The following is a 17,353-nucleotide window of genomic DNA, read 5'->3' as shown; positions in this document are numbered from 1 at the left end:
GGGAAAGGAAATCGAGACAGAGTAGGGGAGCAGTGGCATCTTATCCCAGAAGCAGGGATCCTTCCAGTACCTGACCCTGACAAGTGACATGCTGGCCCATATGAAGAAAATAAGAGAACTTAAAAAGAGATATGAAAAAAGGCTTGAATAATGGAAATAAATACCATGCTGTCAGACGAGAAAGCTAAAGATACGGGTTTTTCCAAATTAATTCCTATACTTACTATAATCCCAATCAGAACCCCAATGACACAGAAACAGAAAGCACATTTGTGGTTGCCTGCGTCTGCGGGGTGGGGACAAGGATGAACTGCAAAAAAGGAACAGGGACCTTTTTAGGGTGATGGAAATGTCTGAAAACTAGATTTTGGTCGTGTCTTCATAACTCTAAACTGTGTACATTATGTTGCACATTTGGAATAAGTGAATGTTATGGTATATATACCTCAATAAAGCTGTTTAAAATACATAACTGGCAGGTTTTACCAAAAGATCATTCCAAATGCAAAGTGGACTTGAGTTTTCCATGAGAAGATTTAACAAGCTTGTGAGCTTATTAAAAACAGCTTACCGCTTTTTTTAATGTGATTTTTTTAAAGTGGTAAATATACAGGTACAAGGTTAAAAACAACAACAACAAAACCAAACAAATGAAAAAAAATCGCAGTGGCATCTGGAAGTTTAAAGAACTTGAAACAATGATTCTAAAGTTTCCCTAGAGGAATAAAACAGAAAAAAGAGCTAAGAAAAATTTTAAAAGGCATCTAAGACGGTTGTTCCGCCAAAAATTAAAGCCGCAATCATTAAAACAAGATCATTCTGCTGTGAGGATCGATAACCAGATTAATGGGTTGTGATAGGTATACACAGGAACTAAAATAGGCTTTAGTGTGTATAAAAATTAGTATATACAGAAAGAATCACAAATTAATATCTTAGAGTTAAATATTCCACAAATGATATTGGGGGGAATTACCTATTCAATTAACCGAAGATCGAGCTGGAATCTAAGGAATCTACATACTCAGATCAACATCAAGTTAATTTAAAAGTCAAGTGGAGAAATTCAAACAACAAAAATTATTTTTAAAATGTAGATTCATACTCAACTAACCTCAGAATACGGAAGGAACGCTTAAACCATAGGAGGTGGTTCAATGGTAAATGGCAGCCCATACAACCATTAACGTTTTCCAGAAAACTTTTAGGGACTGTGAGAAAATGCTCATGAAATAATGAGAAGGAGGGGCACCTGGGTGGCTCAGTGGGTTAAAGCCTCTGCCTTCCGGTCAGGTCATGATCTCAGGGTTCTGGGATCGAGCCCCACATCAGGCTCTCTGCTCAGCAGGGAGCCTGCTTCCCCGTCTCTCTCTGCCTGCCTCCCTGCCTACTTGTGATCTCTGTCTGTCAAATAAATAAATAAAATCTTAAAGAAAAAAAAAAAGAAAGAAAGAATGAGAGGGGAAGAAAGCAGGATATATGACTGAATCAGAAGAGCAAGACACACACTGAATTTTAAAACTAAGAAAACTGCATATACAGAAAGATTGGTAGATACATCACGATGCTTCTCGATGGTAGAATTCTAGGTGAGCTGTTATTTAGCCCATTGAATTTTTAAGGGTTCCCCCCATATTTGTCACCACGAGCATGGGTGTCTTTCAAGAGATTTTTTAAAGACTTGCTAGGATGAGAAGATGAGAAACCAATCGGATTCAGCCACGAAAGAGCAGCAGGTTTGGCGTATGCCTAGACGTTAAATGCATTTTTCACCTGTGTGATCTATGTCACAATTTTCTAAGTACAGAAAATAGAAGTCGCACATGCGTCTCGCAGGGACCATGGAACCAGGGCGGGCCACCTCTCCTGCGCCTGCCGCTCCTCTGAAAGGCAAGGAGGGCCCCGCTGGGAGTGGGCAGGCGGCCTGGCCCTGGTGTCCCCTCCACTGTGGGCAGGGAGGCCGCCTTCGTCAGACTTGGCTGCTGGCCTGGTCACTTCCCGAATGCGCTCCCTGGGGGCCCCTGCCTGTGGGCTGGGTCAGGCACGCGGAGCAGCGCCATCAGGGCCACTAGGAACTCAGCCCACCAGCTGCCAGCATCCCCGGAGACCAAGCGTGAGCGCTGAGTCACCAACCTCCAAGAGTCTGGCTTGAGGTCCGCCCCCTCCCAAGCCCTCTGGACCTACTGTCCCCACAGACTAACTCAGCACCACTCTTGAAACGCCAAAAGTTCTCTCTGCGGGAAGGGCATCCCCCCCTTCGCCTGTGAAGCTCCGTCCCCCATGAGGTCCCGGGGCAGGTAGCTCGTCCCTTCTGCCGTCTGTCCTCCCTCTTGAAACACGTTCCCTTTCTGCCACTCAGAAGAAATATGGCCTTTTTTCTGCCCACTGTGAAACTGTCTCCCCAAAACTCCTGTGAAACACCGTCTGCCTTCCCCTTTGGGGGGGCCTGGCTGACTCCTGATTTTGGCTCAGGTCGTGATCTCAGGGTTGTGGGATCCAGCCCCGCTTTGTATGGGGGAGGGGGGAAATCTGCTTTTCCCTCTGGCTCTGCTCCTGCCCCGCTCACTCTCTAATAAATTTTTAAAAATAAAAATAAAAATGAAATACGATCTGCCCTCTGCCTGAGACATGCAGCACTGACCAAAGGGGACAAACTTCCCTCTGTCACTCTTCTCAATCCCGTTCTCCCTCTCTGCTCCCTGAACTTCTCAGTGCTGTCGCTCACCTCTTCTTTGAACAGTGGATACCCCCATCCCTACCTTCCCTCCGTTGGCCACCTGATCCCCAGGAAATGATGGCCCTCCTGTTCCCAGATAAAAAAGGGGGCCTGGGTCCCCCACCTGTCACCCACCGTAGAAATCATCTTACTCCTCCTGCCATTTACTAGTTCTTAACGCGCACCAGGCCCTCGGCTGAGCAGGCAGGCTCTCCCAACAGCCTACGACATAGGTAGCATTTTTATTCTGATTTTATAACTTGCCCCGATCACCAGATGTTAAGCATAGTCAGAATTGCAAATAGGTACGCCTGACTCTGAAATCTTAGATAAAAACCCAAATTAAACCAGAATTTCCTGGACAGTTGATATTCGTAGAAATCTAAGCATCCAGGTCGAGACCCACCACACCCTACAGCTCACCCCTGCTCCTCAGTCTCCCCATGAAACACTGCTGCCTCAGTGAACCCCAGGAAAACCCTCCACTGGCTCTTTTCTCCCCAAAGGACATCGTCTCCCTCCACCTCCGTCTGGAGATCGGCTGGGGCAAAGGCCAGGCCTGTGGTCCTCTGCTCCCAGCTGGCACTCCACCACCACCTCACCCCTTCTATAAATAGCACACTGCACACTGGCTGCTGAGCTGAGGGAGCAAGAGTTTCCATGAGCTCAGCTTCCCAGAGTGGCCCTCCAGGTACCCAACACCCACACTTACCTCTCCCGAAGACCTGTGGCCGGCTCGCCCCTGCAGGGGGCTCTCCCGGGGGCCGTGTCTCCGACGGGCAGGGGGTGTGGGCACTGGGGCGGAGGCCTGAGGTGGGGCCTTCCCTGAGCTCTGGGCCCCTGGTTCTGGAGCTCCGCTGGGGGAATGATCGGGCTTGCTGTTGGCAGTGGGCTCCCCTTTGGGCTTCGGAGGGGCAAATCTCTTCCTGTTGAAAGGCCTAGTTGTCTGGGGGGCCGAGGTGGTGGGCTGGGCGGGGGCAATAGCCCCCTTTTCACCTCCAGCCTCACTGGGTACCTTCCCGGGGGGCCTCTCTCCAGGTGCCCTGCCGCCTGGGGTCTGGGAACCCTCTTCCCCCTTCGGCCTGCCCGCGAGGGTACTTTCCAGATACATGTCCTTTAGGGAGAAATACACTTGCTGGTCTGGGGCTGGGACGGGGCCTGGGATGGGGCCTGGGACGGGGGCCTCCCGGGCCTGCTCTTGAGCGCCCACAGCCGGAGCGGGCTTCCTGGTGCTCTCTGCTCCAGAGGACCCCGGCCCCCGCGCAGCCCTGCCTCCGCGCCGGGTCTGGACCTGCTCCACCTCTGCAGGCCCCTGCGTCCCGGACTTGTCTGAACTAGGGGCACGGCCTTCAGGAGAACTTGGGCTTCGAGCCGCCTTCTCTGACTCTGGCTTCTGGAGACCTTGCTTAGGTTCCTCGTCTTTCTTCTTCTTCTTGGCCCCAGACTCTGCTTTGGGGGCTCGCTGAGGCCCCAGCTCCATGGCCTCGCAGATGTACGTCAACAGGGGGTGCTCCCCGTCCTCCCCATTCTCGGGGGCAGCCTCCCCGTTGGTGGTCACTTCTCCGGGAGCAAAGCTGTTGAGGAGGCCCAAAGCTGGGTGCTGAGCGGGCTCAGCCTCTTCCTCCTGCCAAGCTGCTGGGGTCCTGTCCTCAGCCTCCCCGGCGGGGGCCGAGGGGAGGGACGCCTCGTCCCTGCTCAGCCGCCGTTTCCGCTGGAAGCGGTCGGGACTGAGCTTGCGCAGAGTGTCGGCGTCTCCCACCACCTCCTTCTGGGGCTTCCAGCTCTGCTCGATCTCCCGCATCTTTGCGGCGGCCTTGATCTTCAGCTTGGCGAACCAGTGCTGGTGGATCTTGTACTCCGTCATGGTGCCGACCTCCAAGACCCCCGAGCAGGACACGATGCCCTTGGTATTCCGGGCAGAGGCCTGGTAGATGGCCGCGTCTTCCTCTTGACACCTAAAGGGAGGGGCGCGAGATGCCCATTCTCCCCTCCTGCCAGGTGGGAGGCCCCACCCCGCCCCCAGCCGCCCGTGTCTCCCAGAGCTGAGCATGCTGCCCCGCCCCCCAAAGTCCTGCCCTGAGCACCCCACGCCACCCCGTCCAGCGCTCCCCATTGCAGTTGGGGAAACTGAGGCTGGCCACAGGGAGGGAGCTGGCCACAGGGAGGGAGCTGGCCCAGGTCATGCTGTTCCAGAAGGGATTAGACATGGGGCCCAGGAGCGCTCCCTTCAGAATCAGGTGACCCACACAGCCCTTGTGAAGTAAGGACAACACGGGAGCTTTTTTTGGTAGCTGACCTCATGGAAAATGTTTCTGTGGGTTGGGACCTCCTCTGGTTGGGCTGTCAGAAGTCCTCCCACCCTGGCCTTTGGAGATCCCAGACCCTGGCAGGCAGGCAGCTCGCCAGCAAGTTCAACTCAGCAGCAGAAACCTGCCCGGCACCCCTAGATCCCGCCTGGACATCAGCGTGCAGCCAAGCCCATCTCTAATGGGGCCACAGGCCCCCAGGAGCGCAGAGAGAGCAGGACAGGTCGCGTGCCCCCACCTGTAAATGTGAAGTGTGTGGCGGTTGCCCTGGTGAGTGATCTTGTACTTCGGCAAACCACAGTAGCGGTCCAGCTCTATGTCATCCTTGTACCAGGTCACCTCTGGCTCTGGGTATCCTAAGAAGGAAACGGGGGACTGGGTTGCAGTTCCAAAACAGTGGAAGGAGAGAACAGGATGCCACAGGAGAGAATGGCTTCCCGAGACTACCTGCCCCACCCGCAGGAAGAAAAGGGCTATCATTTGGCTCTGCTTATTCTTAGAAGCTAGCCCATGTCAAGGCTGAAAACTGTTCCCCTCCAGCAGCTGGAAGGCAAATATGGAGGAGAAATTTCCTAGCAGAGAAGCAAGACGTTTCCAGAGAGCCTCGGCTGGTAGTAACAAGCCTCCTTCCTTCAGGGTCCTGACCTACATTCTCAACTGTGGTAACAGCTGTATCCTCAAAGGTCTCCCCCAGTACCCCAACACCGAGAGCCCTCCTTCTTTTGTCCTAGGTTGCTGGAATGCTGGCCTCATTTGCTGACACACCTAGAACATCCATCCATCCATCATCCATCCACATTTCCCTACCCACTCATTCACTGCTGTGGCCCCTTCTCTCTGGGGACTTCCAGCCCTGGCTACAAGGAGCACTTCCAACTGTTAGAGTCACCTGTCCTGCCTCCATCCCCACATGGCTGGTGTGTCCAGGAATGGACACCCAATCAGCTCACAGAGTCTAGTTATTTGACCTAGGTTTCGGCAATCAGGACCTGAAGGCAATCTAGCCTTGGGCCTGGAGCTAGAACTTCAGAGGGGTGTGGCCGAGTCCTCCATGAGGACTGGCCTACAGTGAAAAGCAAGAATGAAGGGGATATTGAGGGCAGAATACGAGATAGGAGACAGACAGATGCTCCCAACATCCTTCCATAGACTGGCTCCATTCCCTGCCTGGGCGCCGAGGACCTCCTGCCTATCAGTCCCACAAGAAGCCCCCAGCCTTACCAGTGAACTCTGCTTCATTCCTTAAGCCGACTCCCAAATGATTTACACTGTCGATCCGAATTCAAAGACCCTTAGCTCGCCTTCCCTCCAACATACATATTAGGCATGTGCTGAGCCATGAAAGGGCTATTACACCTACAGAAGCCTGGCCGGCAGGGGGTCTGCTCTTGGGGAACCCACGGTCCAGTGGGAAATCTAAGTCAGGGCACATCCGCTCCGCCTTCCCGCGTGGATGGGTCCGCGGCGCACACGCCTCTCCAGAGCTGTCCTCACTGGACCCCATCTCCTCTTGCCTCACCAAGGACATCTCTCCAACAATTTTTCCTGCTCTTGCCTGCATCAGCAAACCGTTCCCCTCTGTGACATCACCACTGGCACGCAAGCCTGCTGCATGAATTTTACAAGAACGTTCTCTGCACTCTGTCTTCCTCCCTCCCCTCCCATCAGGCTTGTGTGCGCACACAGCACCAGAATCGTGTCCGTGGAGGTCACTCCTGACTCGCATGTCGCCAAGTCTCCTGGCAATTCTCATCCCTCATCTGTTCAATCTGTTGGTGTCGATGCCCACTCCCTGGGACCTTCTCACTCCTTGGAGCATTCTTCCTGCATCATGGGCCACTCTTTCTAATTTCCTTCATCCATCCCCCTCACCACCAGAGCCTGTGAGTGGGAGGTGCCCCAGGGCTTGGGCCCCAGAACCGCTTCCTGCTCTCTCTCCGTATAACCTGAGGTCTGAGGCTGACCAGTGGGCTTTAAAGATCTGTGTGCTCGTGACTTCCACGTTTGTACGTCCAGCCCAGACCTCCCCCCTGAACTCCTGGTTCCTGATTCTGACCAGGTTCCTGATGTCTGACACCACCCCTGCGAGGTCTGATAGGTCTGGGACTTACCATTCCCCGGGCCCAGCTCCTCCCATGCCCCTCCAGGACAGTTGTGGCATAGCTTGGTACCCGGTGACTTTATCCTTCTAAGTTGATTTGGGCCCCAAATCTGGAGGTATTCCTTTATTCCTTCCTTTTTCTCCCATCCGCGCCATCAGACAATCCTACGGGCCCTCCCTTCAGAATATATCCACAACCTGGTCTCTTCTCGCCACTCCCCACCACCAAGCAGTCCCCAGCCCCATCTCACATGTCAGTCTCTGTAATTACCCCCCGCTGACCTCACTGCTCCCGCTCTTGCTTCTGTTCAGCCCCCGTCTACACAGCAGCCAGAGTGAGCCTTTGCAAGTCAAGTCAGGTCGTGGCACTGCTCTGCTCTAAACACCCAGGAGCTCCCAATCCGCACAGGTTCTCCTGATCGGTGCCCCCCACCCACTGCCTCGTCTCCCACCACTCTTCCACTCTGGGCCTTGCTCGATGCTACCCACCCCCCACCCCAGCTACAGGGTCCGACTGACTCGCCTCTAACACATGGTGCAAGCCACCCACCTCTATTCCCTCACTTTTTTTTTATTTTTAAAAATTTTTTAAAGATTTTATTTATTTATTTGACAGAGAGTACAAGTAGGCAGAGCAGCAGGCAGAGGGAGAAGCAGACTCCCCATTGAGCAGGGAGCCCGATGTGGGGCTCAATCCCAGGACCCTGGGATCATGACCTGAGCTGAAGGCAGCCACTTAACAGATGAGCCACCCAGGGGTCCCTATTCCCTCACTTTCTGTCCTCACATTACCTTCTCAGAGGGGCCTTCTCTCCCTCCCTGCGTAAAACAGAAGCCTCTCCCCCCACGCCTCTGCCCCTCTCACTGTGTTTAGTGTGTAGAACCCACTGCCATTTGACACGTTACACACAGAGGACTTTGTTAGGTGGCGGACACCTCGCCAACCCCCAGGGGAACATCGGTTCGTGACTTATCTGTGTTAGTCACCGCTGTGTCCCCGGTTCCTAGAATAGTGCCTGGTCTGGAACCAACGCTCATTAAATATTTATAGACAAATACACTAAGTGCTCTGGGTGCCGAGAGGGGACCAAACACCTGTGGCTGGGATATCGGCAAGGGCTTTATGGTGTGAGTGGCACTGGAACTGGCCGTGAAGGGTGGGCGGAATTTCAGAAAATGTAAAGTTCAGTGTCTGCCCCTCCCCTTCACGGCAGGAGTCATGCCCCTGTGGTGACCTGTGTCCCTGTCTATCTCTTCTAGACCCACGTCCCACTTGCGCAGGAATTCTGTCTTCCCTGCTGTTGTGTCTCCGGCACCTAAGTCAGGGCCTGGCCCAGAGTGGTCACTTACAAAACCCTGATGGATGAGGGAGTAAAGGAGTGAGGAAGGGAGTGAGAGAGCAAACAAGCAGGAGACAGATGGGGCCGGCACGCCTGACGCAGGAACCGTAGCAATAGCGTGTGGGGGTGGGAGGCAAAGGGCATGCCGGGGGACTGCGTCCAGGAGCAGGGAGCACAGGAGGGGAAGCTGTGCTGGAGTCGGCCAGGAACAAACTCTGGGCAGCCCTGACTGTAAAGCGAGCCCCATGTTTCCACTGTGAGCTAAAGCCCCTGGTTACATCACCGCGTGGGGCCAAGGCCAGCACAGGTGTCCCCTCCATCCTGTGTGATGACCTCATCCCTCCAAGGGCCCGGCTCAGAGCCTTCCAGCCTCATGATCTGCCCAGTAGGGCCTTAACCTCCAGGGCATCTGAGTCCATCAAGCTGGGACAGGGAAGGAGATAACGGAACGGACCCCACCAGCCCAAGGCTGACTTCTCAGCCCCCATGATGTCCTCTGATGCCTCTTCACAAAATGGTGGCCAACCTGGCAGCTCAGGGCTCTGTGGCAGTAGTGGGTTTTTAGAAACACTTCTATTTGGACAGAAAACATTTCCTTGTGCCCTGGATGATATGAACTATATTCTAAAACACACAAAAAACCAGGAACGTTCCTTCCCTCCCAGCTGCATACACACTCCTGCCCATGCATGTGTGTCCACAAGTGGGCACACACACACATTCGGCTCTGGCTAGGAGAGCCCACAACGGTCCCACAGCCTGGGGCTTTCCCCATTCCCCCTCCCCCTTCCCCCCCGAGACCTCTGATTCACAGGCGACAGGCCTAAGTCTCGAACCCAACCTGAAGACTTGCAGCCTTGTCCCAACCAATCAGTTTGAGAAGCTCAGGTGGTAGAGATCATTAATGATGAAACCCATGTTGGAGTTCTCAAAGAGCTTTCAAACGGTCTGGCCCTCCTCACAATCCTGTGAGGATTCTTCACACTTACTAAGGGACTCACTACGGGCCAGGTACCAAGCTGAACGTTTTTCTTGTATTATGTAATCATCACAAAAATCCTACAAGGAATATACTGTTATTAATCCCCAATTTAAGAAGAGGAATTCAGGGCACCTGGGTGGCTCAGTCAGTTAAGCATCTGCCTTTGGCTCAGGCCATGATCCCAGGGTCCTGAGATCGAGCTCCGTGTTGGGCTCCCTGCTCAGCCTGCTTCTCCCCCTTCCTCTGATGCTCCCCCTGCTTGAGCTCTCTCTCTCTCTCTCTCTCTCTCTCTCTGTCAAACAAATAAGATCTTAAAAATAAAAAAGAAGAGGAATTTAAGGCCCATGAAATGAAGACTTCTGCCCAAAATCATCTAGCTGATGATATGCAGAAGAACCAAATTCAAATCCCTCTTTTCTACAAAACAGGAAAGTCAGGGGTTTTAATCTGTGTTTCACACAAAAGAGAGACAGGGCTCTGGGAAGTAAAGTGACAGCCAGAGTCACAAGGTACCTGGCTTCCTTTTCCCTTTACTGATGCTCTTTCTGGTGAGGATTCTGGGACCAATATGTAGGTTTGTATTCCCAGCATTCATTGTATTAGACTCATTTCTCTAAGAAAGGTGTTTCTCTGGAACTTGGTTCTGTCTAAAGGCTCAGTCACTGTCCAGAGTCTTTGGCTGCTTCTGCCTCCTGCCTCAACATCTATGCACACATACATGCACATGCACCAACACAGAATCCACAGAGTTGAGGAGAGTGGGAGAAAGGGCCACCATGCTGGACAAAGATGAGCAACATCAAAGTAGCTTTCTGACCAAGGGAGCCCCTGGGGGAGACAGTCAGAAAACAGGGTCAAAGTCTACCATCCCCCCCTCCAAGAGGGGAGAGACTCTGGGTTGTATAATCCTTCTCCAAGACCACAAGGACTTCTTCCCGAGCTCAGCCAGCAGGAGAAGGGGCACAGACTCCTCTCCCTCATTCGGTCTAGGTTTTGACCCCCCCAAGAAAGCATCACCTGCTGCTGGCAGGGGGCCCTGATGGGCCTGACTCATCACAGTCTAGTTTAAGGAGGGAATGCTACCAGCAGGGTGGGAGGAGGACGGACACAGGTGGTCATTTTATCTCCACGGACACAAGCTGGGATCACCACGTGAGTCTCCCATGGAGGCCGGTCTCAGCCAGAGACTGATCTACCATCTACTCCTCCGGATCAGGAGACTCAGCTCCTGTCTCCTTTGTTCTCTGCTTTTTCTGGTCCTGCTTCCCCCTCCCCCTTCCTTCCTTGCTAACTGGAAAAGGCTTATTGACGGTGGACTATGGCGATCACGGAGACCTCCTCCTTAATCTACTGCATAAAACTCAAATGACCTCAGATTTTTTTTTATGTGTGGGGGGCAAGGAGTGGGGAGAAGGAAGTTAGGGACAACAGGGGACTAAGGTATGGATATTAGCAATACCTAGAGCTCTGGAAATCTTACAGCCCCAAATGGGAGTGCTAGAGACCTGGGTATGGCAGGTGCTCCTGAGCAGAAAGAAGACCATGGCCTTGGTTGGTCATCATGAGACATGGATGTTATCTCAACGGAGGGGATAAAGGTTTGCTTCTTTGGGTTGGGCTTAAAACAGGGCCAAGCTTCATAATGACAATGGGGTGTATTGATAAAATGCCCCAAGATTCTGGAAATCAGACTCCTGTCTGGCTTCTCCAACATCCCTCTCAGAGTCCATGGCTACGAAGGGTAGAAAGGAAGAGAGAGAGAAGGGAGACCAGTCCCCGATGCCTGCCCCTCTCAGGCGGCCCAAGTCCCCAGCAGCAGCTGCGACCAAGAGGAACAGGCATTCGGCCAACAGGTACTGAGCGCCTTCTTTGTGCTTTTTCCAGAAAGGCAGCGTGTGCCTGGTTTGCACTCTATCCTCACAGATCTCACAGTTTTCCTGGAGGAGCAGAGAAACAGATACAGCAAGAGATTTCCGTGGCAGTGCTAGAGATGGATGATGTCCTAGAGGATAAGCCATGTGGTCTGGGCTTTGAAAGATGAGAAGGAATTTTCCAGCAAAGGAGTAGGCTTCGAGGTAAAAAGACAGAATGAGCATATCACCTGTTTTCACTCTCTCCACTATGAGTACTCTAACGAGATTTTTAAATTAAAAGACATAAAACCACAGGGAAGAGGAGAACAGATGAGCCAAGCAACAGGAGGAACAACAGTCTGGAAGTCAGAAAGCAGATGGACAGTGGACACAGGCTCTACGGAGCCTGGACAGCTGAACCCTAACATAGCAATGGGGGAACGGAGAGCTACCCTTTGAGCACTGGAAAAGCCCCCGAAAGGCATAACTGCAAGCAATCACTTGGGGGAAAGGGAAAGGAGGAGAGGTTATAAGGTGCATGAAAAACCATCAGATCTCTGGATCCCCTCACCCGCTCCATACCGCTAGGTAACTACTTCTTCCCGCCCCCATGGCCAAAGGTGAGGATGATTATCTGGAAAGGTAGAAGTTTATCCCGAGGGTAAGCCAGCACAGCTGAGAGCTTGGCTACTCTGTGGGAAACGAAAATGTAGTAATTGTATGCATAAAATAAATGCTCTCTGATGAGAGCCCACCCAACCCTACAATCTGCATAGCTCCTGGAAAATCTCTACCCGTCCCCCAGGCAAGACATGGAAAGAGTATTCACTAGGAATGCTAGCTAGCCCAAGATGAAGGGATTAAAGAAACTTGCTTTCTCAGTTCCCACAGTGGCTGCCAGATCTCCCTACAAGGAAGCCCCAGGTTTTCAGGACCCTCCTGCTTCCTCAGAACCAACAACCAGATTTTTGGTCTCCACTCTTAACCATTATCTGACAGCTAAGGATCGCTAGGTGTCTGAAGACAGCCTATACATAGAAGACTAAGGATGAAAACAAATTTAAAAAAAAAAAAAAAAAAGCAAATTGGAAGGAACTCAAGCTATGCAGGGAGAAGGAAACTTTTAGAAAACTACCATTACTAGCGTCAGAGAGCTAAGAGAAGATGGTACATTCATGAAGAACAGGATGCCACAGGGGGAAAAAAATTAAGGTCTTCGAAATTAAAAGCCCAGCGGAAGAGTGGAAAGAGAACACTGAGGAAATCTCCCAGAAAGACAGCAAAAAGACATATAGATAAAAGGGGAAGAAAGGAAAAGAAAAGGAGAGAATGAGTCCAGGGGAGCAGATATCCATGTAACAAGAGTTCCAGAAGGAAGGAGCAGAGAAAACAGGTGGGACAAGCCAACATCAAAATGATCTCAAATTTCCCAGACCTAGAGGCCATCGGTTACTAGATTGAAAGAGTCCAAGCACGCCCCAGGTTGAAAAGACACCCATATCAAGTTACATCCTTATGAAACATCAGAACATTCTTACAAGCTTCCAGAGAGGAAACAACAAACAAACAAACAAAACCAGTCTCCTGTCGAGAATGAGGAGTTAAACCATCTTCCTGCTCTGAACACTAATGTTGGGAGAAAGAAGACAATGCAACAACGTCTTCAAAATGCTCAAGGACAATTATTTGCAACTTAGAATTCTATAATTCCATACCTAGCCAAACTCTCCATCAAGAGTAAAATAAAAAATTAAAAAAAATTTTTTTTCAGTCAGGAGTTGTCTAACATTTACTTCCCACATACTCTAAGAAGCGACCAAAACAAGAATGTAAATCAAGAAAAAGAAAAATGTGTACTATAAAAACTGGGCAATTTGTCACAGGAGAGAGGTAAAGGGGACATATAGGACGATGGTAAAGGGAGATCCCAGGATGCCAGGCGTGCATCAAGTGCAGAAAGCAACTGAGTCACACTGGAGCGGAAAGGCTGGAAGGAGAGAGAGGTGGCGAGTGTGTCACGCCATGCCTCCCGTCGTCGCACCATCTCTGGTAGGATGTCTTCTTATGTGATGACACTGTTGAAGGTTGTAGTTCAGTAAAGCCAGAGGAGAAGCCAGGAAAAAGGACCATATGAGATCCAGGAAACTCAATCAAACCCAGGAGAAAGACAAAGAGAAAACGTAGGATAACAGCTGTGTGTCTGGGTGTGCCTGGGTGGCTCCGTCGGTTTAGCCTCTGCCTTTGGCTCAGGTGGGGTCCTGGGATCGAGCCCCGCATCGGGCTCTCTGCTCAGCGGGGAGCCTGCTTCCTCCTCTCTCTCTGCCTGCTTCTCTGCCTACTTGTGATCTCTGTCTGTGTGTCAAATAAATAAGTAAAAAAAAAATAAGTAAAAAAAATAAGTAAAAACAACAAAAAAACAAAAACAGCTGTGTGTCTGGTCTAAAAGGCTACCAGTTGAAACAGAAGAACAGAGATCTCCAAGAGAGAGGTCTCCAAGGGAAGCAGCTGACGAGAGGACTGATGACCGTGACCTTGTAGGAAACTGTAGGAAGAGGCTACTGAATGGGATAAGAAAATCTAGCAATAGGGATGCCTGGGTGGCTCAGTTGGTTAAGCCGCTGCCTTCGGCTCAGGTCATGATCCCAGCGTCCTGGGATCGAGTCCCACATCGGACTCCTTGCTCGTCGGGGAGCCTGCTTCTCCCTCTGCCTCTGCCTGCCACTCTGTCTGCCTGTGCTTGCTCTCTCTCCCTCTCTCTCTCTGACAAATAAATAAAAATAAAATCTTTAAAAAAAAAATTAAAAAAAATTAAAAAAAATCTAGCAATAGATAGCAACAAAACAAAGCAATTAAATGAAAAGTTAAAGAAATACTAACAAGTAAAGACAGAAGAAAGAAATGTAATCGTAGTATAGTACAATCTTCAGTTATGAATAATAGTGCCTAGAAATAAGGTAAACAGGAAATACTGATTTAAGCAAAAATTATGACATAACTATATTGAGGAGATAAGTGAAGAGAAACAGAGAAAATGAAGACAGAGCTAATTCCCTATCCACTGTAACAGGAAGATCGGCTAGCATGAAAACCCGAAGTCTCGAAAGTTAGCAACAGTCACATTATTACTCAGCATTGTGGAAATGTATACACTTAGAACTAAATGTATACACTAGTAGCTAAAAGGGGAAGACGGTTGCTTCCGGGAAGACAAACCGGTGGGAGGAGTGAACGCTGTACTTTGATACACGCCTGCTAGTATAATTTGAAGATGCACATTATGTGCATGTATGCATTTGATTACATAAAAATTAATTTCCTTTAAAAAGAAGGATTAAGGACCTTCGATATAGGGAAAATAGCAGATGTAAAAGCATAAATTTGTGAAAGAGCCAGGTTTGTCCAGAAAACCGTTAGCGCCACAGTCACAAAGCGGGCATAAGCAAGCAGCCTCAAATGCTACAGAGAGCAGAACTAGCATTTCCTCCTCACCAACTTCGCGGACTTTGGCAAGTCACCTAACCTATTTTGGGTTCTCCGTAAAACTGGACTAATAATAGCACTTACTTCACCAGGTTTTGTAAGAATCCAGTGACAATGGAAACAGATGAATGTTGCAAAATGGGTCATGCCGCGCAAATGTAAGGGATGTTGGCAGAAGTCTGAGTCCCCTGGAACAGACAGGGTTCTCAGCTTGGAGCTCAGAGGCTTCTGGGTCAGGGTGAGAACTGCCTGGGGGCACCCAGTCCCAGAGAAGCTGTTTAGATGGCTGGGGCAGACAGGTCCCCCAGAATCAGGGCATGTCACACGTGGAAACCACCAATGCCTTTGATTTACTGGGGAAGGGGGGGGCTCTCAGAGGGAAGCTTAACCTGGGCCCCTTGGTCTGATGGCCGCACGGCTGGGGGGGGCAGACCTGCAGGCCCACAGAGAGGTCAGGCTGGTGTGACGGGAGGTCTGGAGGGGAGGCCATTCTCAAGGCCAGCTTTCCGGTACACCCACCCCACCCTCCTCCCTTCCCAAGGACCATCACTCTGCCTCCGGTACTGCCAAATCCGGCCGTGGAGCTCAGGGAAAAGCGAGTAGTAGTAGTCTTCATCTCTAGCACTTACCATTACTCAATGTACACCAGGCACTATTCCAAATGCTTTGCAGGTTTGAAGCAATCGGTCTCACGATAATCATATAAGGTTCCTACTATTATCATCCCCACTTTACAGACGAGGCACTGCAAGGTCGTGCAAGGTTCTGCAACCTCTTCTGTATCACATAACTGGGAAGGGGGCGGATCCGCCTTCCAGCCGGGTGGTCTGCAGCCGGAAGCACGAGACCTCACTGTCTCCCAGGCTTGACCCTCCCAAGCCTCAACACCCTCAACTCTAAAATGGGGATATTTGGGAAAATGACCTCAAAAACCTTTTTCAGCTGGAGAGCTTCTTCCCTTGCAACTAAGATTCATTAGTTGTCTATGTTTGCCCGAGGGTTAAGAACCTTTACTGAAGATAGGTTTTGAAGAAGAGCGGGGCGTGTATGTGGCTCCAGAATGGGAGGAGAAAGGGACCCCAGCCCACCCAGGGAGATTCAGCTGGAGAGAAAGCTAAGGAAATGAATATGAACTTGTCCAGTTTTGTGCAAAGAGCCAACCCCTTCTGTGCCTGGACCCACAGCCCCCCGGGACCCTTCTGTGTGCAGTGACCCTGGTGTGGACCATACAGAGGGCTTCATTACCTGTGACGATGCAGGTGAACTTGGCGTCACTGTCCTGGGACACAGCCCGGGACTTGAGCGTGGTCTCGAATAGCGGCTGGGTCTCCTCTGTTAGCTGAGCAATGATGGAGCAGAAGGTGCTCCTAGGAGAGGCAAAGAACTTTTCAGAGTGGTCTTCCCCCCACACCCCGCCAAGATATCTGGTATCGCCCAGTTCAGACTGGTGTTGTCCAAAGCAACTTCTATCTTACCATATCCATCCATCATCCCGTGGCCATGGCTCCAGTACCTGAGCAAGTCTTTCTTCAAGGGAGCCAGATGTCCTGGCCAGGCGGGTGGCAGGGATGGAACCGAGGGGCTGGATGGAATCCTGATCCAGACCCATTCCAATAGGCAGGCTTCTGACCATGGGCCAGGCTCCTAAGCATGCTGAACCACCAGCCCTGGTGTCCCCTTCCCATCCTTGTCAGAGGGCCTTGCTTTACCCTCTACCGTTTATCTCCAGGAAAGCTCGTGCATGGGGGTGGCACACATTCGGACAGGCCCAGCCTCGGAGATGAAGACCCCAGCACAGCAGGGCTTCCATCCATGCCAAAGAGGGAAAGCCAGTCAACCCTCAAGGAGACACAGTTCAGGGGCCTCTCCAAATGTTTAGGCTCAGAAGAAATGCCCCCGAATGTATGAGCATATGTCATAATAAACAACGAATAAGCCAGCCAATGCCCGGGGTCCAGATCCAAGGGTAGGCTCTCATTCATTGGGGTGTCAGGAAAGAAAGTCTGTTCTTGGACCCTCTCTGGACGCCACATGCTCGCGTGGATACATGGCTGAGACCAGCCAGCGGGACTGCCAAACCATAAACAGACCCACCCCTGCAAAAGCCAGGACTTTGAGTTCCACGGTGATGGTCTGCCTCCCCAAATTCAAGGGCATTTGCGGGCTCATGGGAGTCCAGCGCGGACTCACCGACACTGCTAACCACATCGGGTCCCCTCCTTCCCAGGCGCAGGAAGCAAACCACCATGCCAAACCCTCTCACGGGCCAGCAGAGACACAATGCGTCCCTAGGCATGAAGCGTTAACCACACAGCCAGGTCGTCTGGTGTCCAAGCCGTGCCCAGCCCTCCCTACTCCCCCAACTCAGACAGCCCATTGTGAGCAGCAGTGAGGACCGTGAGGGGAGAAGTGACCAGAAGCAGGAGGGTCTGCCTTTCTCTGTGCCTCGGAGGAGGGGCGGTCACCCAGGCAATGCGTGTCTGCTCGAGCCCCTTCCACCAGGGGCAGCGGGGTCTGTGGGAACGCTGCACCAAGGGGCTATGACCCTGTGCTTTGTGGGGAGAAGCCTCCACAC

General features: G+C 51.5%; 1 protein-coding gene across 1 annotated transcript in view; it reads right to left on the bottom strand.

Moving 5' to 3' along the window:
- The window catches only part of LOC111152706 (alpha kinase 3), a 38,993-nt gene extending 22,582 nt beyond the window's left edge, over window positions 1-16,411 (bottom strand). Inside the window, exons 1-4 of the mRNA XM_022511278.1 lie at window positions 16,254-16,411; window positions 16,024-16,145; window positions 5,261-5,378; window positions 3,429-4,671 (exon numbers count right to left, since the gene is read on the bottom strand). Of these exons, the coding sequence (XP_022366986.1) occupies window positions 3,429-4,671; window positions 5,261-5,378; window positions 16,024-16,145; window positions 16,254-16,411 (1,641 nt within the window). The remainder of the gene's footprint in view (window positions 1-3,428; window positions 4,672-5,260; window positions 5,379-16,023; window positions 16,146-16,253) is intronic.
- Window positions 16,412-17,353: the final 942 nt, after the last annotated feature.

The sequence above is a fragment of the Enhydra lutris genome, unplaced genomic scaffold (genome assembly GCF_002288905.1).
Source record: "Enhydra lutris kenyoni isolate GAN:26980312 unplaced genomic scaffold, ASM228890v2 scaffoldscaffold29, whole genome shotgun sequence".
Lineage (NCBI taxonomy): Eukaryota > Metazoa > Chordata > Mammalia > Carnivora > Mustelidae > Enhydra > Enhydra lutris.
Note: the sequence above shows the minus strand (reverse complement) of the source record. Positions and strands in the feature narration are given on the sequence as shown.